Source organism: Gopherus evgoodei, chromosome 2 (genome assembly GCF_007399415.2).
Source record: "Gopherus evgoodei ecotype Sinaloan lineage chromosome 2, rGopEvg1_v1.p, whole genome shotgun sequence".
Taxonomy (NCBI): domain Eukaryota; kingdom Metazoa; phylum Chordata; order Testudines; family Testudinidae; genus Gopherus; species Gopherus evgoodei.
Window position 1 is genome coordinate 162,509,097 of NC_044323.1, and position 21,983 is coordinate 162,531,079.

General features: G+C 46.5%; 1 protein-coding gene across 6 annotated transcripts; it reads left to right on the forward strand.

Moving 5' to 3' along the window:
- The first annotated feature begins 541 nt into the window (after window positions 1–541).
- Window positions 542–21,964, forward strand: DDHD2 (DDHD domain containing 2). Of its 6 annotated transcripts, none has more exons than XR_003999007.1 (20): window positions 542–636; window positions 3,639–3,778; window positions 3,991–4,203; window positions 6,188–6,378; window positions 7,580–7,669; window positions 8,536–8,656; window positions 10,201–10,290; window positions 11,403–11,538; window positions 12,260–12,468; window positions 12,753–12,823; window positions 13,107–13,229; window positions 13,783–13,878; window positions 14,768–14,923; window positions 15,763–15,918; window positions 16,247–16,349; window positions 16,463–16,621; window positions 17,198–17,369; window positions 17,626–17,744; window positions 19,039–19,305; window positions 20,162–21,964. XR_003999007.1 is itself a non-coding variant. In XM_030552195.1 (19 exons), exons 3-18 carry the CDS (start codon window positions 3,999–4,001, stop codon window positions 17,705–17,707), a joined length of 2,160 nt encoding a protein of 719 aa, XP_030408055.1. In that variant the 5' UTR covers window positions 542–636; window positions 3,639–3,778; window positions 3,991–3,998; the 3' UTR covers window positions 17,708–17,744; window positions 20,162–21,964. The 6 variants fall into 6 exon arrangements, 2 of the variants coding, with proteins under 2 accessions (XP_030408055.1, XP_030408056.1); XR_003999009.1 differs by having other exon boundaries at window positions 20,936–21,964; XR_003999010.1 differs by having other exon boundaries at window positions 17,207–17,369.
- The last annotated feature ends 19 nt before the right edge of the window (window positions 21,965–21,983 follow it).

Below are 21,983 nucleotides of genomic sequence, written 5' to 3' on the forward strand. Positions count from 1 at the left end.
GCACTAGCTTTGACAGCAGAACAGATCCTGCATGTCCCTACTCTGTACCCCCCGCTTCTCTTTAGTCCCCCTTCTCTACTCTCTCCTCCCCTGACCCTCTAGCCCCCACCCCCTTCCCAGCTGTCCCCCGTTTCCCCTCGCCCCCGGCTCATGGATACTAAAGGAGACTGGAGGGCAGAGCTGGTTCCGTGAGGCGCGACCCCCACCCTGAAAAAAATGCATCCTCGGGGCCAAGCCAAGCAAGGCCGAAGGGCAGAGACAGCGCCAGGCCCCAGGGCTGTGTCGGGGGCATTGGGCACCACTGAGGGGCAGGGCCAGAAGCCACGTGCCCTTTGCCCCCTCTAGCCCGCCCTCCCCGCCTTGGGGGCGTCTAAACACCCTCGTCTCTTTTGGGGCCTGCTCCCTCTTGGGGCCCTGCATCCATCCTCGCCCACCACCCCCCCCGGGCCTAATCCCCCTTGACCCTGCTCCCGCCTCCCCGCGCCCGAGGAGGAGCCAGGCCGGGCCCCGCCCCGCCCCGGGAGGGCGGGTTCACGCCGCCTCCGCAGCGCCGGGGGCTCGTGGGCCCGGCCAGGGGCAGACGCGCACAGACGGACGGAGCCGCCCGGCTGGAGGGAGAGACGCTGCGGCCGCGGGGTCAGTGCGGGGAGGGGCCCTGGGTTGAGAGGGGGGCGGTGGAGGGAGCGGGGTCCGGGGAGGGGACTGGGGGGGTTGGTGAGGCAGCGGGCCCCGGGGGGGTGATTGGGGCCGAGCCCTGGAGGGGGTGAGGGGCCCAGGGAGTGATGGGAGGGAAGGGCCCTGGAGGGGGGGTGATGGGGTATAGCGGGTTTGAGGGGGAGCGGGGCCCCGGGGGAGGGGTAATGGGAAGTGATGGGGGGAGCGGGGCCCTGGAGGGGGGAAGCGGGGTATAGCGGGGAGAGAGGGGGGGTTGGGGGAAGGGCCCCAGTGGGGGCAATGAGGAGTAATGGGGGGAAGGGCCCTGGAGGGGCCTGGGGGAGTGATGGGGGGAAGGGCCTGGGGGGAGGGTGATGGGGGAACAGGACCCTGGGGGGGGGCAATGGGGAGTGATGGGGGGAGTGGGGCCTGGGGGAGGTGATGGGGGGGGAAAGGGCCCTGGATGGGAGGTGATGCGGGGGACCAGGGCCTGGGGGGAAGGGGTACATCTGGTGGAAATACATGGCAGCAGCAGAGAGTGATGGAGAAAAAGGGGGTAGTATTTGCCCATGACAGGGTGCTGCTGGGGGCAGTAGTTGCCCAGGTGCCTGAGGAGTTTAATGAGAATGGCCACACAGGGTCAGACCCAGGATTCCTCTAGCCCAGGATCCTGCCCTCTGACAATGGCCAGTACCAGGTGCCCCAGAGGGAATGAACAGAATAGGGAATCATCAAGTGATCCATCCCCTGTCGCCTATTCCCGGCTTTTGGCAAACAGAGGCTGGGAACACCATCCCTGCGCAGCTCTGGGTGCCAACTCTCTGTTGTTGTACAGGTTTGCTTTGTATGAGTGTGGTGTTTCCCTCTACACCCCCCCTCCATACCCACACCTGTGTGGGAAGGAAGCGGGGACCTTTCACATGGGACCTCTTTTCTGCTGGGCACCGTTTGAGTTGTTTGAAAATTGGGAAACTGATTTATAGGGACTTGTGGTCTGATGTTAGATGTTGGGGTGAGTGAGGTGGTTGCCTTAGGCCCTGGGGAGTTTGGCTGGTGGGTCTTGCCCACATGTTCAGGGTCTAACTGATCACCATATTTTGGGTCAGGGAGGGACTTTCCCCTGGGGTCAGATTGGCAGAGATTTTGGGTGGGCGCGGGCGGACTATGCCTTCCTCTGCAGCGTGGGGCAGGGGTCGCATGCTGGTTTGAGCTAGAGTAAATGGTGGATTCTCTGTAACTTGGAGTCTTTAAATCACAATTCAAGGACTTCAGTAATTCAGGCAGAGGTTATGGGCCTACTGCAGGAGTGGGTAGGTGAGGTTCTGTGGCCTGCAATGTGTAGGAGGTCAGACTAGAAGATGATCATGAATGGTCCCTTCTTGCCTTAATGTCCATGAGAACATCCTATATTTAAAGAGGTGCTGTGATGTTGGAACTCCTACTTAAACATCTCTTGTTCATAGGGATATCATGAATCGCTTCTTAGAATATATAAGGGAAATAATTTCTGCCAGTGTAATTCACCTGTCGCTGCTGTTGCTCTGTGTTCATCTGTGGGTCTATTTTAGCCTGGACACTGAAATCCATGAAGTTGGTTTCCTTATCACGTTGTCAGTTTCACTGCAGCAGGGGTTGGGGTTCCCAAACTGCAGGAGAGTGTGCATGTTCAAAAACAGCTGTTTCCACTGGAACTTTTTTTAGAAGGATTTGTTTGGTTAAAATTTAAATGAGGGGTCAGATCTGAGCGAGGATTTTGAAAATCAATTTGGCTTTTTATTATTTATGCTGTTTGTTTAGACTGTTTGCTGTCCCAGAGGGAGAGGGCTATAAACTAAGTAGTCAACTTCACCTGCATTTATAGTCAGTTTCACTCTCATGCAGTAGCACAGTGTTGCAAGATCTGGGTTACAAGCCACATTGCAGGGGCATGCACTTTTTGTTAAAGAAAAAAGTTTGTTGAATTTTTAATTTTATATAAAACCTAAGACAATAGGAATGTTGTAAAAATGTATCTTTTGGAACCTGATGCTAAAGGTGACTCTATACAAGAGGGGACCCAGTTGTAAGACTGGGGTCTGAATTCTGATCCAGATTGAACCTCATAGTGTCTTTTCAAATTAAAAGAATAAAAATAGAGATTTTTTTCCTGTGATAAGGAAAAATAATTTTGAAGTACAGATGTGGGTGTTGGAAGACCAGGATCCTAACCCCAACTCTGTCACCGACTTGCTCTGTGTAGTTTTGAACACTCATTTAACCTCTGTCTCTCTGTTGTCACATCTTTAAAAGGTGTCTAGCATTTAATTAGCTTCTAGGGTGCTGCAAGAACAAGCTAACTGTTTGTAAATGCCTTTGAGATTCTCAAGTGGAAGAGGTTATAGAAAGTTAAAGGAAATACACTTTGGAAGTAAAGAAAATAAGCAATCAGATCAGAACAGTTAATTCTGGGATACAGGCAGATACTTCTTCTGGCCCCTTTCCTGTCACTATCAATATGCTTATGTTTCCTGTGCTTCAGTGTTACATAAGTTTCCTGACTAATTTCTTTTCACTTCAGTTACCACTTTTATAGTCATGCTTTTTGTGAAGTCAAAATAGGTATTTCAGTGTATTTGCAAGTGCAAGTAGAATAAAATTGGAAGGATAGGTGGATTTTCAGGTATATGAGATTTTTGCTGTAGCAGCAGGCAAGTTTTCCCCTTTGGATTTCGCATGCTGTTAAATCCCGAAACGTTTAATGGAGAAATATCACTATCTTTCTAAAATAGAAAATTCAAGCAGCACAAGTATCAGAAATCAGGGATGTGTGAAGCGCAACTGAACCGTAGTGACAAATCCTAAAGCATTAACTCTGGCTCATTGTAAAATATCTTTCTCTAGGCAAGACTCCTGAGCGTTGTTCTAGGTATGCTGCCTGGTTGTTTTTCATGAGACTCTTGGTTGCATTTGCTATTTTCTAACAGGTTCTCTTATTGTTTCTGCAGCTATTTTATTGCAAAGCCACTGTGGAATCCTCATCTTTCAGACTTTCTGTGGTGGAGTCAGTTGAGCCAAAATTGTATCAGACTTATTTGTTCTGGGGCTTGTCATCTCTGTCTGACATATTATTGTCTTAATCCAAAATGTAAGTTTGTAACAAGTAAGTTATCTCTGCAGCTGGCAGTCTCTCATTTGTAGCAGTTTGCCATTCAGTCTGCCTTATTGTCACAGAAATATGCAGTTCTTGGGAGGGCTATGCCTATGTGTATTTCTCCTTCCAGTGTTAGTAAATAACTGAAGACATTTTAAAAATAAAAATTCAGTGTTTATTCTGTCTTCATCTGTTTGTTCGTTTAGACGGTGCAATGTCAGCTGTGGAACAGCAACAGGCAGAACCTTCTCCATCATCCAATTCATCCAGTTCCTTTGAAGTAGTGGAGGCAGATACTGCAAATAACTATGAGGCAGTTGTTCCTCACTGGTTTTACTGCAAGGTAATAGATTCTAGAGAGAGGTGGATCCCTTTCAGTCAACAAGACTCGGAGAAGTTAGAAGAGGCCCACAACTCAAGTAAGTTGAAAATGCCTTTTTGTCAGAAGCGTTTTAGGGGCAAAGGTACATTAGGTTTCAGGATAGGTTCAGAAGAAAGCTGGCAAAATCCCCGCACGTCTAGATTAGAGTGGAAGAAGTGGTAGCAAATACGGTCTTGAACTACTCTGCACTAGACTAGATGAACTCATGGCATGGTTCCAACTCCTGTATCTCTAATTCTCTAGTTTAAATAACCCTTGTGGTAATATAGCAAACCTTAAAATCTACTGAGGTGAGGTGAATTAAAAAGAGTGAATCATGGGTTTTGCAAGATGGGGAAATCTGCAAGAGCAATGAGTAGGCTAAGAATTTGAGATGCATTGTACTGATATTGTCTTGGGGCTAGAAGCTCCAACTAAGGGAAGTGTTCTAAACATCTTGTGTAGTTTTTGCTATGGGATCTGGAAGTGTCTTCCCTCTCTGGAATTTTAAATTTATCCACATTCTGTGGAAATATCTCTTCCCTAGAAGGGGGCCTATTCATGTTGCTTAAAAAAAAAGTTGCATCCAAAAGGCTTTAATGTTCAGGCCTCATTAATTTGACACTTACACTGAATACGCTAGGTTTTTTTTTTTTAAATTTGCATGAGACAGCATTCGTATACGGTAAGTAGGAATTGGTTAGGAAGCAACGCTGGCTAAATTCCACCACAGTGAGACTTTCCGGCAGATCTTACTGTTCTGTGAATTTATTAGTATGAAAAGGGTAGCAATGCAGATTGGAGTGTGGGTGAAGCTCCCAAGTCCAGCATGGCTCAGACTCTTATTTATATTATATAACAGTGTGCTAGGTGCTGTCCATACATATAAAGTGATACCGCTTGCCCTGAAGAGCAGACAGTCTAAGGCTCTGCTTCTGCAATCAGATCTGCATAGGTTTAGAGCCGCAGAAGAGAAGCAGCAAAGGTTGGGGGAGAGGAAATAAAGTTTTGAGTCTTTTGTCCTCTAGCCCTACCCGTTCCAGTGGTTAGACTGAAGGGGCTGATCCTGATTCCAGGTGCCATGTTTTGGTGGCTCATGCAGGTAACAGGTGCTGCCTAAGGCAGTGTACCAGTAATCCAACTAATAGGATCAGACCCTATAGATAGTAGAGCCAGGGCATTTAGGTGACTTTTTTGCTCTGAGTAAAGGATGAAATCTCATGGAAGTTCTCAGTCTGTGCTGGAGGGGATTGCTTAGAGGCCTGTGCCTCCACTTGGAAATGATACGATTTCCTAGTGCCATGGGTTCAGACTCAGGCCTTGACCATTCCAGCATAGGGAGCTCAAATTCCAGGGAGCTTACTGTATGCAAGTACATGAATGAGACTGAAAATCTGATGTCTTGCCTGGAAGTTAAAGATCCCACAGCATCTCTTTGAGGACAGAGGGGTGGCCTGGGACCTCTGTCCAGGACTCTTTCTCTTTGCTGTTGTGGGGCATGCTGTGCGCTGATTGGCTGCTATTCCCTTTCCCAAAGGGAGCTGCATCTCAGTGGTACTGTCTATATACAGTTTTAAGAGCTTTGGGATCATTTGGTCTCAAAGGGGCTAGGGAAATACGAATGAATATAAACATTTAAGGTCTTGCTGCTCTCAGTTACAGTGGGATCGATGTAAACCGCTTAGCTTACTGATATCGTAAGCTCTTTGGGGCAGGGGACTCTCTTTTGTTGTGTGTCTGTACAGCACCTAGCACAGCGGGGGCTACCGCAATGCAGACAATAGTAAACTAGCAATTATTTGTAGCCTAGGGCCTTTCTGGTCTCTCCACCCCAGGGTGGAAGCTTTGACTTTCTGGCATGATTGTCCTAGAAGGCCTTTTAAAATGATGACTGTGTTTGTTTACACAGATCATTGTATGGATTTTCTAGGTAAGCTCCATGCAGAAGCGGCTGATACCCTCATGATTTGCATAGCCTAAAAGTCTTGGTAATGTCCCCTTCTGATCTGTTTACACTTCATGGCAGTCCTTGCATTCCACAGGGAAAGACGATGAACAGCTGGTAGTTCCAACGGAAGGGGGCAGGTATGACGTGCATTTGAAGAAGAGGCTGCGCTGTGCCATGTATTGGGAGGAAGAGGTGTCTGAAGTGAGACGCTGCACCTGGTTTTACAAGGGAGACAAGGACAACAAGTATATTCCCTACTCGGAGAGCTTCAGCGAAGAGTTGGAGGTACCAATGTCTCAACTAATAATGCTCAGCCCATCCAGGCTGCTCTTGAACCCTGCTGGCTTCTGCTTGTGTAACATCCCGAATTCCATGAAGGGTCTTGGCACTGAGTTGTGTCCAAGGACGTGAACTCAAGGGAGACGTTTAGGTGACACTTCAGGTTTGATTAGCACCACTGGAAATACTGTACCTCTCTTCTCTACAGCCTCTCCCATTGTCTCTCTCCAACGTGCTGCGGCTAATGCAATCTCCCCATCCTCATATCCCAGCTCTGCCTCCTTCCTGGCTCTTGCTATACAATTAAACTGCCTGCCCTCATTTTCAGCACAATGCCTGCAGTCCCAGCCCTGGCCTCTCTGCTTCGCTCCTTGTGAGCTACATTCTGCCAGATCTCCTTGCCTGGCTACTCACTCCCTCTCTCCTCCTACCTCTTTGTTCGCTGCTCCCATGCCTGGGCCATCCTCTGTCTCCCTCTTTATAAAGCATAAAGTCCCTCCTTAAAGCCCACTTCTTGTGGCTTGCTTCCCACAGCCAATCTCTGCTTCAGTGCTACCCACAGCTCTTCTTCTGCCTGACCTTATTTTCCTAGGCAGTAGTCAGTTCCTTCAAGCTGCAGACACATTTATTTTTCACTGTCCTTGCCTGCTGTAATGTCCATATTTCTCTAATCTAGACCCTGATCCCACAAATGCTCTCACTTGAGAGTAACTTCACTAGTGCAAATAGATAGTTCCATTGGCTTCAGGGGCACTATTTATGTAACTAAAATTACTCGTGTGTGTGAGAATTTGCAGGATCAGCTCCTTAGTAGTAGACTACAGAAAGAGAGCTGCTAAGTGAACTGAAAAGTGCCAGGCCTATTTATGATTTCCTATGAACATTTAGTATTAATGGCCAGCGACTCTTCCTATGAAAAATGATTTTCCATAAAACTTTAATCTGATATTACTTCAGTAGAGTCTAAAGTGGAAGCCGTTGCCTCTATTAAAACTGGTAGTCTAAGGGGTGCCCCCAACCAACACTTTGTAGGACATTTAACCCAGGGATAAGACTGTCACCAATCCAGACTCTTGTCTGATTTTACCTCCCTTTGATCAACAATATTTTTAAGAGCTACCCTATGACAGGGGAAGGGGTAAACCTTCCAACTGGTGGAGCTCCTGTGGAAATGTTTTTGACTTGCAACGGTTTCTCTTCTCCCCAGGAAACGTACATGATTGCCATAACTCTGGACGAGTGGAAAAAGAGACTTGAATCCCCTACTAGAGAAATCATTATATTGCATAACCCAAAGGTAAAACCTGATGATTTACTATTTGTAGCACAGACAGAGTTGCGTTTTCCCCTTTAGTTCTGTTTTCAGTGCTGGTCTACACTTGGTTTTTAGAAACCAATATACTTAGTGATACGCTCTCGTCGTGTGGATGCATAAAGGTCCTGATAGAGCTACATTTATGGGAATAAGGTATTGTCATAAGGCACCTTTATACTGATATCACTGCAGCCATGCCAGAGGGTTGTGCCACTTGAACTATATCAGAATCTAGCTTAGGTACGTCTGTTCTGCGTTAGCATTGTATCTGAGTGACTTGCCCAAGGTCATACAAGCCAGGTCTGTGATGAAGCAGGGAATTTTAAGGTGAGTTTTCCACTTTCCAGGCTAGTGCCCTAATCACTGACTCATCTTTCCTCAGGTATAAAATCATGCTGCTAACCAAATAGTTAAATTGGCTCAGTGTCTGAAGACATCATTCCATTCTGTTTTCTAACTGATGCACAGTGGAATACTGGCACCCAGAGACAGTGTGGTGTGAAATACGTACACCTGTTGTTGTTTATTGTAACAAGGAAAATGCAGTGCAGAATTATGCATAGAACTATATATAAAGTAGCTCAAGTGCTGAGATTGCAGAGGAGCAGAACATACAAGTACATTTTAAAGAGTACAGTGAACTCCATCTGTTCAGTGTCAGTGTCCATCTGGGTCCTCACTAGTGTAGTGTCTAGACAGGTTTGCTCTTTGCTCCTTGCAATGGTATAGGTGTGCTTCATCAGTTCCTGGCAGATGTACAATGAGTTACTTATCCCTCTTTATAGGAGATGCTGAAATGTGTTGCATGTACCACAGAGTCTTAACACGCTTCTCTTCCTGTTTTTAAGCTGATGGTGCACTACCATCCAGTGACAACCTCTGATGACTGGGGCTCAACCCCTACAGAACAAGGTCGACCAAGAACTGTTAAGAGAGGAGTGGAGAACATCTCTGCTGACATCCCCTGCGGTAAGTCACGCATCCATCAAAGTTGAGGAAAATGTTTCCCAACTCATTTTCTCTGATCCTATCTGCCTTTCTTTTGTGTGATATGGCTTCAGAGAATTTAAAACAATTTTTTTTTGCTTGAGACTTAAGTAAGGGCTTATGGATGGGTCATCTCATCTCACTGACAAATTTCCTTATGTGCTAATTCAAATATTACAGTAGTTTCTACAGCCTGCAAGTGAGACTAGGGCCCCACTGTGCTGGATGCTGCACAGACCTAGAGACAGTCCCTGTCCCAAAGCACTCACAGCCTGAACAAACAGGAAAGGGGAAAGAGGAAGTGCTCAGCACCTGCCCTCTGAAAATCAGGCATCATCAATTGAGCCCTTCAAATCACTAGTCACTTCTGAAAATCGTGGCTGGTGTACTTTTGTTATTAAAAACTTAACCAAATCCATGTCTTCATATGTGCGTATGTATATATCACACAGACATCCAGGCTCTCTCTCGTGTACATTTTACAGAATGTAAATCATAACTGTGGGCCAAATATGATGCTTTTGAATAGCAATTGAGCTTTGCCATCAAGCTTATCACTTGCCAACACTAGCTTTTGCTTCTGTCTGTCAAAACCCTTCATTATCCACCTACAGGCTCTTCTAAAAAGCTCTTATGTAAACTAAAGGAGGTGGGAGAGAAGAGTATGAAAATCAAACATTGCCCGATGCCTACTTTAGTCAGAGAGACCTCTGCAGAAAGGCCTGCTCCTCCAAGCTGCTGAGCCATAAATCTTTAATTAATGACATATCTCATTGGTGGCTCAGTGGGGCAACGTGAGGTACAGTTGAGCGATGGGAACATGTCTTCCTACCTTGATGATATTGAGAGAGCGTCTTAATCTAATTGGCAAGGGCTACAACACCACATTATTGTATTTAGGTGTAAAGTCTCTGCCTCTGCACAGCCCCATGAATTCGTCTCTAAGAAGCTGAGGATGATTGATTTTTTTTTTTTTTTTTTTAAATAACTCCGAAGTACATTATCCGACACCCAGCCTGTCTCTCTGAATGGTTGTGGTGACTAGGAGGGGAGAATGTCTAGGCTTTGGGTTTGACTGCAGAAGCTTCACTTTACCTGCATAGCCTCTCAGTCACGTTTCACAAGGCAGTCTGGTGTGGAGGAACCAGTACAGCATTGGGAGTTCTAATCCTGGTCATGTTCCCAAATCGATTCACCTTCCTCAATTTCACTCAGCTCTAAAATGGGGATAATGCCACTTACCACCTGCCATGTACATATATGTTGGTGAGGGTGTGTGGAAATTATCTGGTGTGTAGGTAATACTTTAAATATGAAGTACTATACTGAGCACTACTATTACTCTTGACACACAAACCAGGGACCAAACTTTATAATATTCTCGGACCTGGAACTATCTTAGCATTATCCGTTATCTGACCCCTTGAGAGTTTCACACATCTGCCTCAGGTTGAGATCTCAAAGGTATATTGCTTCAGGTAAACAATTAACTGCTGTGTAAATGGTTCTCTCTTTCCTCCTCTTAGGGGAGCCTCTGCAAATAGATCACTTGGTTTTTGTTGTTCATGGAATTGGGCCAGCATGTGATATCCGGTTCCGGTCCATCGTCCAATGTGGTAGGTGTGCACAGGAGATGATACCATTTCACATGCATCACTCCTCAGAGTGCGCAAATAAACACAGGTCTGATGGGGAAAACACATGAGGTGCTGTCATCACATATTTAAAGAATTTGACAGTAATCTTGGCAAATGGTAAGACAGAACTTGCTGATTGCCATGAAGATGCGTAGTTTTGAATATACGAGCAGTGAAAGCTGGTTATCTGGATAGAGTTGGACGGATTTGGACAATCATTTTTATCAGAACGATCACTGTCTCCTAATCCTTCAAATAGTGAGCTTCCCAAATCAAATACAGATTCTTTAAGTAACTGAATAAATCTGTTCTCTACTCAGTCTATTGTAGGTGGTTATCTTGTCCAGTAAAGTCTAACACAAGTTAATGTCCCATTCAAGGGTCTTTAGAAATGTGATAATTTCAGAGTGCTTATATTGTCATTGTAACTGCCTGAGTCCTGGAGAGGAAATCTGTAGATAAGCTGTGTGTACCATAAACAGGAAAGTTAAGATGATGTAAATTTATTTAATAAAACCAAAGCTGTTGCATATGTCAACAATTTGTGGGGTCAGATGTCTTTATTTCTGGTAAAGTGTCCCTTCTTTTTTCATGCAGTCAGGCCTTCTGATACTGCAGTCTGTCTTACAGTATACATCTAATGGAGCTACTTTTAAAAAGGTTACTGTCAGCTTGAAATCAATCAGTGAACTAAAATGAGAGAAGTAATTTAAAACTCAGCCCCTGCCCCTAAGTCTCTGTACTGATATGTGAGACTTTTACAGTAGGTTTCATAGCTCTTTAAGAAGTTTCTCGGTCGCTGTGCGAAAGCTCCAGCAATCAGGGGAAACAGACTTGCTACAGAGCAAACGGTAATATCCAGTTTATGCTTCAGCTGAGAAGTAGAGTGTTTGTCTGATCCCTCAATTAGTGATCTGCGCTGTTACTTGTAATAACAGTAGGTTAAAAAACTTCAGACTGAGGTAGGGTTGTTTTAAGCTGACAGTGTCCTTTCAACTCAGCTTGTTCAGCATAGTAAATGCAATAGGCGTTTCCTAGCAAACTGTTTGGTTTTTCTAGGCCTTGATACAGAGCTCATATTCTCTTTCCAGTGAACGACTTCCGTAACGTTTCCTTGAGCATGCTGCAAGCACACTTCAAGAAAGCCCAGGAGCAGCAACAGATTGGCCGGGTAGAGTTCTTGCCTGTAAACTGGCACAGCCCTTTGCATTCCACGGGGGTGGATGTGTAAGTAAATTCTAGCACCTTAGAGGTAAATCTACTGTAGTAACTGAGTGCGTGAAATCTAGGAGTGTCTTGCTCTTTTTGTGAAGTGCCATGCCTTTGCTGCAGTGGGTGAGAGATGAAAGAGCTTTCAGTGCAGTCTTTGCTGCTGCTACTTTACATCAGGAAACACACAGGTGAACATAAAAAAGGGAACCAGGAACTGTTTGTAGCATCTAATATGAGGATTCCAGCCATGCTGTCCAGTTTTCTCATGAAGCCAGACTGATGTCTAGTTTAAATTGCACCACAAGTAGTCTATTGGCATGTAAAGCCAGAAGTTCGGACCAGTGTTTCCTGTTGCTGTAAGAACACTGACTCCCAACCCCCATTGGGAGTCAGTGAGAGTTGATACCCCTTCTGAAGCATACCGCTGCACTGGGGAACAGCATATCAGCTGCACAAGTGGGGAGCGATTTTAAATGCTCCTGGAGCAGAGAAGGTTGGCTCTTTGCATCCATACCTCAGAGAACCGTGTTCTGTTTCTGAGGAAAGATGGTTTTGTAGCTCCTTTCTGTTACTACGCTCTGTTCACATAATTAAGAATTCAGGTGAAATCCTCATTGGCATAACTGCCATGGACTTTGAGAGTCCGGTTTTCACCCTGGAAACCTACTAGGTAATAGCTACCGGAGCCGTGGGTGAAATCTCTGTCCCTGATAACAATCCCTTGTTCCATGTTTAGCGATTTGGAGCGAATTACCTTGCCGAGCATCAACCGCCTGCGGCACTTCATAAACGACACCATACTGGATGTTTTCTTCTACAATAGCTCCACCTACTGCCAGACCATAGTGGATACTGTTGCTTCAGAAATGAACCGTCTGTATCGGCTCTTCCTGCAGAGGAACCCTGACTTTAAAGGGGGTGTTTCCATCGCGGGCCACAGCTTAGGTAAAGGGTTTAGTCCTGGGTATCCCAGTATTGTGTATAATACTGTAGAATCTATAGAATGTCTGTATGCACATGGCACAGAACCCTGGACTGCAGTTTAGTGGTGAAGTCCCATTTCCATGCCATGGGACACTTGAGTGTGGGAAAGGAGGAGCGAAGCGGGAAGCCGACCCCTCCCACCCCCCCGCTTACCAAACAGAGGGATATGGGCATGTAAGTATATTTATTCCAGCATAAGATCTGACCATTCTGCTCAGAGACTGTGTATGTGGCTATTTTTTTAGGGTCACTGATATTGTTTGATCTCCTAACAAATCAGAAAGATTCCTCTGAGGATGAAGATGACAACAAAGAGGTAAATTCCCCACGGCTTGTGCGTGTTAAGCATCTCATTAATTCAGGATGGAATCTGTGGGCTACATCCACACTCCAGCATTTCCATTACTGCTGCAATGCAGAACACTGCTGTTGTCTCCTGCTTCTGTAGCAGAAGAGCTTTGAATTCTCAACGCTATCCTGCCAGGTGTAGATCTAAACAAAACACAACAATCCCACGCCTACTACCAATATTGTAGCCAGAACGTAAAGGAAGGAGGAGACCAGCTCTATAAACGTGACCCATGTGGCTGTACTTGCAGGGGTCCCAGATGGGTGCCTATGGACAGGGAGACATTGGGGGAGTGAAAGAAATCCTGAAGAAGCTTGAGCTGTCTGAGTACTACAGTGTCTTTGAGAAGGAGAGAATGGACACACAAGCACTGGTAAAACAGCTCTCCCAGCAGTGGCACTACTGTCCTTGTATGTTTCACTGCTTGCCTGCAGATGTATTAAAGTTCACATTTTTCTTCTCTGTGCCCATCACCCTGATATTGGGGCACGTTCACAGAGGTATTTCTTGGATATGTCTTGCCCTCTGGTTAGAGTAAAGCCCACCTGGCCTAATGTACCCTGGCTTTTGATAAGGCTGAGTGATTAATACCTCTGCAGGCTCTTGATTCTGCCCTTGCTAGCAGCAGCCCTGGTTTCCTGTGTGTGGCTGATAGGCTGCCGGCATGCTGAACTGCACACTGGAGACCGAAAATGAGACGGGGGGGGGGCATTTCTGCACTTGAGGCTGAGTTCAGAGATTGCTGCCTCTCTCTCTCTCTCCAGAGCAGAGTGATTCCCATGCAATCCATGCTCCCTCCCTTCCAGAGGGGCACACTGAAATCAGAGCAATTGGCTCCCAGGATACTGTAATGCTGAGAATGGAATATCCTTTGAGTGCACAGTTTCCTGTACTGTAGTAGTAATGGGTTGTAACTTACTGTCCAGGCTCTGTGTACGGAGAAGGATCTTAAAGACATGGGAATTCCCTTGGGACCAAGAACAAAGATCCTTCATTATGTAAGAACCAAAGACGAAACACAGGTATGTTTTTTTTTTCCTAGAGGGAATGGTCCAGTCCCAAGTGGCGGCTTGTTTGGAGTCAGAAGGAAACAGTTATCTGACCATTGTTGCCAGCGCAGCTGCTTATGTATGCTGCACTGGTACAAGGCATGGTGGATACAGCTGCATGCACTGTTGCTCTGGTCATTTTGGGGTCATACCTACAAGAATGCTAGCATTTTCTAGACACTGTTATAGCGTCAGTTGTATTGTGGCCTCTGGGGTGCATCTGCGTGGCAAGTGGAAACCTGCGGCAGTGAGTGTCAGAGCCCATGTCTAAAAACTGAGTCTTGCGGGGCTTGCACAACAGTGCAGAAAATAGCTGTGTAGATGCTTGGGCTCTGAAATGCACCATTCTCCCTAGGTTTCAGAGCCTAAGCTCCAGCCCAAGCCCAAAGGTCTACACAGCTGGTTTTGGCCACTGTGAGAGCCCAAAACTGTAGATCTGGGCTCTAAGAATTGTTGCTGTGGGAACTCTGGGACAATGGGGCTGTTACTTGGGGTTTAGGTATGGAGTGGTCTGCGGTAGCTCCTGCAGCTGGAGCCATGCTGATCTCTCTCTGGAGGGTGTTTCTGCCAGGGTGGCAGCTGTTAAAGGCTTTGCCGCTGAGCAGAGTGGACATGTCCAGAACACTAGAGCCTAGAATCTCCCACCCTCTTGTGCTGTATGAACAGAGCCATTCCCAAGACATGGTCAATGACCTCAGCATGTCCACACGGGGAACTGGGGAGCCAGTCAGTGCACTAGCTCAGGCTTGTTCCCAGGTGATGTCTCCTTGGCTCCCCCATGGCCATGGGCCCATGTGAGCTTGCTGCTGTGTGGAAGCTCAGAGGACAGCCCTTGCAGTCTCTCCCATTCTTGTTGGTGCAGGATGCTCAGCAGCAGGCCCCTGTCCCTGTTGGGAATAACAACAAGAGCGAAGATGCTCCCAAACCTGAGTCAGGGTCATCCCCGCAGCTGGGCGCCTGGAGCAGCAGCATGAATGGTGGGGGGAAGTGTCAATACTTGGATGTCGGGCTAGGACAGGTAACAACTTACATTCGTTGATGTGGCCTGGTAGAGCTGGTGAATGTGTAATATGTAGAACTCAGACTAATGGGGACTGACTTACTGCCAACAGAGCTTTGGGGAGGATGGCTGCTAATTGAGGGTCACTTCACCATGCTTCTGACAGTCTCTAATTCTGAGGGCAGAGCTACTGTCATGATGGTCGCCAGATCCCAGCCCACTGTCCCCTTCTCTCCCCCAGCCTTACAGGTAATGCATTGGCCTCAGCTGCCTCAGTTGGAGACTTTTGTAAGTAGCTCAATGCTGGAGCCAGGCTGAGATGCACCCCATGGAGGATGACATTACCAGGTGCCTCTGAAGTCCTATTTAAGTGGCTCCTAGGTCTCGCGCTGGCCCTCTGCCTGGAGCAGGCTCCTCCCGAGCTGCAGATCTCTCCTGGCCCTGGTTTAGAATCCTGCCACTTTCACACCTCTCTGTATGTGTTTGCCCTAAAGATGCAGCCGAGACTCCTGAGCTGGTTCCAGTCTTGTGTGACCGCTTTAACCCTTTTGCTCAGGCAGGATGGAATAACACATTGGCTAGGATATGTGCCTTCAGTGTAGTGACCAGGAGAGCCTGGCTCTGCCATGGGCCTGTTGTGTGAGCTTGGGCAAGTCCCTGCCCCTCTCGGTGCCCTGACTCTTCAGGGTGTGGAAAGCACAGTGGGGCTCCAATCTCTGGTGGAACCCCTAGGTGCTACTTTGTACAAACAATATTCTCTGGGGAACTTCCCACATGGCCATCTCTGGTATTGTCTGATGGTGCCAGGGAGGTCAGCATGGAGTCTAAACACTTCTGTTGTGTCTTAACTCTGTTAGGTCTCAGCAAATTACCCTCAGCTAATCTACAAACCTGACATCTTCTTTGCTTTTGGGTCTCCCATTGGGATGTTTCTCACTGTACGAGGTGTGAAAAGGATTGATCCAAACTACAGCCTTCCTACCTGCAAAGGCTTCTTCAATATCTTCCATCCTGTATGTATGATCAATTGACACAATGCTTGCATACTAGATCTGCTGTAGCTAGCAGGCTCTTACACCTACGCTCTGAGCAGCTCTCACAGCATAGCCCTGGCCCCTTTGCTATCCTGTACAGTGGAATAGCAACTAGCAATGACTCTGTTGTCAGTACAATGCTTAAGGGCTAGGGAATGAGAGCGCCTCGAGTCTGCATTAGAACTATCTGCTTTAATGGTGTAGCTTCCATTTTGGCCTCATGTTGGGGGTGCCTGGTTTCCCACATGGGGCAGGGATTAGGTGAGTGTAGAGCTGAAGTCAGTGCTGCTGTTCTCCTTCTATGCAGTTTGACCCGGTGGCGTACAGGATTGAGCCTATGATCATTCCAGACCTGGAGTTCGAGCCCATGCTGCTCCCTCATCACAAGGGCAGGAAGAGAATGCATTTAGGTAAAGCACAGAGCAGGCCTTCCTCATGGCTCGGTGCAGGTCTGTAACACTGTTGCTTTATGCAATGCATGTTACTGCTCAAATGCCTCACCTCAGGCACCTGTGTGTTTCAGAACTGAAAGAGGGCCTGACCCGCATGGGTATGGATCTCAAGAACAACCTGCTGGGGTCACTGAGGATAGCCTGGCAGTCTTTCACCAGATCCCCACTGCTGGCTGTGGAGGCAGCAGCCACTGAAAAGGAAGCTGAAACTAGTTTGGAGAAACAGCCAGGTGAAAAAAATGAAAAGGGAAGAATTGGTTTCAGGCCCAAGCCCCAGCTCCGTGCTACTAGTTCTCCTGATGTGGGAAGGAAACAAGGATGCGAATGAATTGTCCCAGAGCAACCTGGACACCTACTCCTGGGTTCTCCTTATTGCCGTGGTCTTTCCATTCTCGCTGCCTACCAACCTCACGGTGCCTGCTAATAGATGACCTCTACCTAAGGAGCTTGCACTCCCTTCTGCTGCCTAGGTGGGAGAGGCAGGCCTGGTGCTTGGGACACAGAATCCCAGTGTGTAAATCTTAATGCCAACAATCTCCTCCCTGCAACCTGCTGCTTTGGTTATAATACCAGGGAGGGAGACCAAGTGTAGTCTACACTAACTTAAGCATGTGCCACTGTGCGGTTTGCTTCTCACAGCAGCTGCCTTAAACCCAAGTCCCTTTTCCCCCGTTCTTAAGGTAGAAGGCAGGTCCTGGAGTTGTGGGAGTTCCATTCCTGCTGCTAGCGTTAGACAGGCTTGGCATGCTCTTGCTAATAAGGGTCCTGAGGCTGTACTGTTGCTGAATCATACTATTTTGGTTAAGTCCATTCAGATATGAAGCCCGAAGAGCCTGCTGCTATAGGGAAGGAAGACACCCCTCCTATCAATGTGGGAATGCTAAATGGAGGCCACCGGATTGACTATGTGCTGCAAGAGAAGCCTATAGAGAGTTTTAATGAATATTTATTTGCACTACAAGGCCATCTCTGCTACTGGTGAGGATCTCCTTGGCCTACTCTTTTCAAACTCTCCCTCTGGTCCCTGGCACCTTCATATTCTTGTAATGTGCATCTTTAAAGCTGGCATGGTGAAAGCAAGTAGATTCCAGTCACTTAAAAGGCAAACAGGTTATGTATGATTCTTGCCTATAGTAGCCCATGCCTCAGCAATGGAGGGGTTGCCATGTGCTCTCTCTAAGAATGTTAATTACCCTGTATGTGTCAGTGTAGTTCTAACACTCCTCTCTTCCAGGGAGTCCGAAGATACCGTTCTCTTGATTCTAAAAGAGATCTACCAAACACAGGGCATTACATTAGATCAGCCTCTACAATGAAGTCAGATGACCAGCTGCACTGTTCTGGTGACATGATGTAAGTTACCGTGTTTTGGTGAAACTGACAGCTGTTGACATGTTTACTGTGAAATAACTTCTTGCTTCATTTGGGAATGGGTGTTAAGGATGTAGCTGACTCACCTAGGAGCATTCCATTTTCCAGCACTGTGCCTTAGACAAGTCCAGTGATACTATCTGTCAGGTTATGAATGTTCCCAAGGGCTGTAACTAAAACTGAAGGAACTTTTAAAATCTAATTCCTTAGCATTCATGCTCTTTGCTGTGCTTGGGCAGCGAGAATGTTGAATAACTTGTGCTTTAATGGAGCCGTTCAGCTGAGAGGCCCAAGGATTCTCCCACATGTTCAATCTCACTGGATGTGGTCAGTGTCCATTTCATAGGTTAAAGCCAGAAGGTCCCACCTCCTCCAAATCACAGCTCAGAGCATTTCATTCAGTGATTCCTGCACCAAGACCCATAACTTGTGGTTAAGCTAGAGGATGTCTTTATAAAAAGATATAATCTTGGTTGAAAGACTCCAAGTGATGGAGGCTCTATCACCTTCTTTGGGAAGCTGTTCCAGACCCTGAACCCTCACTCTTTAAAAAAAATAAATAAATGGGCCTTCTGTTTTGAATTTGTCTAGCTTTTATTCCCAGCCAATGGATCTGGTTATGCTTTACTCTGCTAGCTTAAAGAGCCCTCCAGTATCCACTGTCTCCTCCCCAGAAAGGTACTTGTGACTTGATCACAGTCTACCTCTTAACCTTTTCTTTGATTAAACTACATTGACTGCTCTTATTGCAAGATGTTTTCCAGTCATTGGATCATTCCTAGAACTCTTCTCTGAATACTCCCAATTTTTCAACATCCTTTTTTAAAGTGTGGACACCACGGCTAGAAAGAATATCCAGTAATGGTCTCACCAGTGCCATATAGAGATAAAATCATCTCCCTAGGAATAGACCCCATGGTGTTAAGAGAATGAATCTGGACTGACTCTCTCTCTGCCCAATCATGCTTTTTCCTCAGCTTCTAGAACTTCATTATTTACTCAGGAAGGTGTTTAAGTGAACTTAGTACTGGATAAACACTACTGGAGACACATATCCTGTGTTAGAACCCTGACTAGGCTGGCACAGCTAATGGCACTTGGGGTGGTGACAGCTTTGTGATGTGACTCGTGTGCATTAGGAAATGGCCTGATGTATGCTACTGGCTGATGTGGGAGTGGTCTCACCTACATGGAAAATCCTTGTGCATTCAGGCTTTAATGCTGCATAAACCCAGCTTCCTTGTAAGCTGTGTGCCCTTTCCTGTTGCTTCCCTAGGTGCACACCAAGTGACTACTCACCTGGAAAGCCCGGAGTTCCCTCTGCCTTCCTGTCCTCTGCTGCTACTGTATCCTGCATGCTGCTTCCTGCATACCTGCTGCTGCCTGGAGCACTGGGAGATTTTTCTCATTTTGGGGGGAAAAAAATCAACGCAGAACACTCTCTTCTCCTAAAATACCCACTATGGACTTGCCCCTGTGCCCATTGTGACGCCCATGGGATCGTTCACGCCAACACCATTCAGCTGACTAGTCTGATCATCTCGTAAGTTACAATACTAGCTGTTCTAAGTATAAATACAGAAGAGGTGGTTGGGATCTGGTGCTGGAGATTTCAGGGCCTCGTATTGAATCCTGGTTAGTGAGCAAATGTGTTGCTTGTGAAAAATGCCATTAATGCCCTGGGCACATGCCATGCTACAGAAGTAGAAGCATAGTAGCTTAGCACCACTCTTTGCTCACTCTGCCATCTCTTGGCCTTTTGAGGTCATGAGCACTAAAGAAGCACAGCAGTCCAACCTTTTGTGGAAGTGCAGACAGCTGTTAAGTGTTTTGGTTTCTTACATGCCTTCTGTCATGACTATCTCTATTCCGCACGCCCAGGGTGGGTGGCATGTCAGTAATTGTGTGACAGCCTCATCTGCCAAGGTACTATATGCTACCGCTTTGCTTTGAAGTGGCCAGCTCCCCTAAGACACCCAAGCTGAATCATGCCTGTAGAATTATGTTGCAGTGGGTAGCCAAATAGGACTCCTTCATGAGGCTTGCATGTTTCCCCTTGGTGTCCACCCACAGCATGGTCTCACTGTATTTGGGGAAAGAAGTGTTTTATGGAAGTAGGTGGGAATTGATCTCCTTTGCTTTATACCAGCTGAAGTCATGACAGGTGTTTGCACTGGATCATGAAGATGTCCGGTTGCTGCTTATTTACTATTAACAGAACTAGCCCAAGGCTTAGGAATAAACCCAAGTATGGCTTCATGTCAGTTCAGGCTGCCTACCCCAGTGCAGTATTTCTAACACAGACCCAGAGCCCTGGGCTATTTCAGGCTGGCACATTAATGAAGGGCTGAAGCCTGAACCAGCCTGGATTCTGGCTCTAATTCCATTCTCCTTCACAGGCAAAACCCCTCTGCAGTAGGAGTGGGACCTGTCCAAGGAAGAGGGGCTTAAGCCCAGTAACTGCAGCAGGGGGCTGAGGACAGACCAACTCCATGTCCAGTTCCTTAGCAAAGCATTCAATCTAGACTCAGTCAAGACCTCATTAAGAGAAAAAAGAGCTGCATTTGAGTGTGGATGAACAGCTGTGGTGGTAGAGGCTTTCAGTGTGATTCATGGGCCAAACGCTCTCCTTTACCCCACCCATTCCACACTGCTGAGTTCCAAGTGGCTACATTGGTACAGCTGAGGGGAGCATCTGGCATCATCAACCAACCTCTCCTATATAAACAGGTGCTGTGACACTAGATCCATGTTCACAAAATGTGGGTGACCCTGCTGATGAAACCATAGGAACCTTTTGTACACAACCATGGCTTACGCTGTATTAACCAGGAGCTGCTGAATGATTGCTGTTAGAAGCACTGTAAGGGTAACTTATGGGGCAGAGATACTAAAATGATAAATCCCTTGTAACCAAAGATGTACAGGGTAAACAATGGACTAAACTAACCCCTTAGCATGTGGATTCCTTTGAGCAAGGGAGAGCAAATGCGGAGGGTGTGAGATAGTGTCTCTGGGTTGGAGTCTGGAAGTGGCCACTCCCATGTTCCCCGTTCTGCTGTTCAGTGCAATAGGCCTTTTCCCAGTGCAATGAGCTTGTTTGTTTTTCTTCTGTGTATTATTTGCACTATTTAAATGCATTTTGTATTCCCCAACCCTGCCCCCTCCAAAAGAACTAAGAGAAGCTGTACTCACACCTGACTGGGCAGTGATGTTCTGCACAGCTAAGCTCCTGGATTCCTATCGCATCTCCTGGAGGTATGTAAGAAGGAACTGTTTGACAGGACACACAGTCATGACCAGCTCTTCAAGTTATGCACTTTGGGTAAAAAATTTAAATGCATTTAAAATTGTTATTTAATGTCTTTTTCCAGTCAATACAAAAGTAAATCTATGGGTGCAGTGGTTGTGTTTGTTTGTTAGGGAGAGTTTGAGTGGGGTGGTGGAATATGAGAACCTATTATTTTGGGATCTCACTTCATGGCAAAGTAAAGCTGTTGTCAAAATTCCCAAGAGGAGCCCTTGGCATTTTACAAAAGGCCACTGCAGTGGACAAGCATTACAGGAGAAAACACAACTAAGTAGTAGCACCAACTGGAAGTACCTCTTTGTTCACAGGTAGGGAGAGCTGCTTCTAAAAATGAGTATTGCTGTAAGGATAAGAGGTTTTTCAGCAAAGCCCATCATTCAGCCTCTTGTTCTTGGAAGCAAAGGAGATGCCCACATCTAAAAGTGGCAGAGCTCACCTTGTTACTGTCCTTCAGCGATGTATGAAGCAGCCTCAACACTGCCTGCTTACCTCCAGCCAGCAAAAACAGGTGCTTTTGAAGGTTATCTTAAAAGAGTAGCGGTAATTCCTTGAGGGTTACAGCTCTCAAATCTAACCATAAACAGTTGAATAAACCAAACCCTGTGACAGAATACACTGCTTTACCAGTCAGCCTTTCAACAACGGTGAAGACACATGGCATTTGCTTCTGACTGTCATCTCTCATTGTTATTAGTGTACAGTAGGGAGGGAGGAAGCAAACCTTGCCTAGAATTACTAATAATGGACAGAAAAACCTGACCTACTTTATATAAAAAGAACCAGCTATATAAAGACGGATGATGTTTTTTAGTACCAAAAAGTAATAGAACTCATTTCACTGAATTAAAACCAGCTTTTTATTTGACATTAAAAAATCCAGTAAATGACATGATTCAGGTACTATGCTGCTT

Coding starts and splice junctions, on each gene's coding strand:
- DDHD2 (XM_030552195.1), top strand. CDS start 3,999: ATGTCAGCTGTGGAACAGCAACAGGCAGAACCTTCTCCATCATCCAAT. Junction 14,924..15,762: donor TGGATGTCGGGCTAGGACAG/GTAACAACTTAC, acceptor TAACTCTGTTAG/GTCTCAGCAAATTACCCTCA. Junction 16,350..16,462: donor CAGGAAGAGAATGCATTTAG/GTAAAGCACAGA, acceptor TGTGTGTTTCAG/AACTGAAAGAGGGCCTGACC.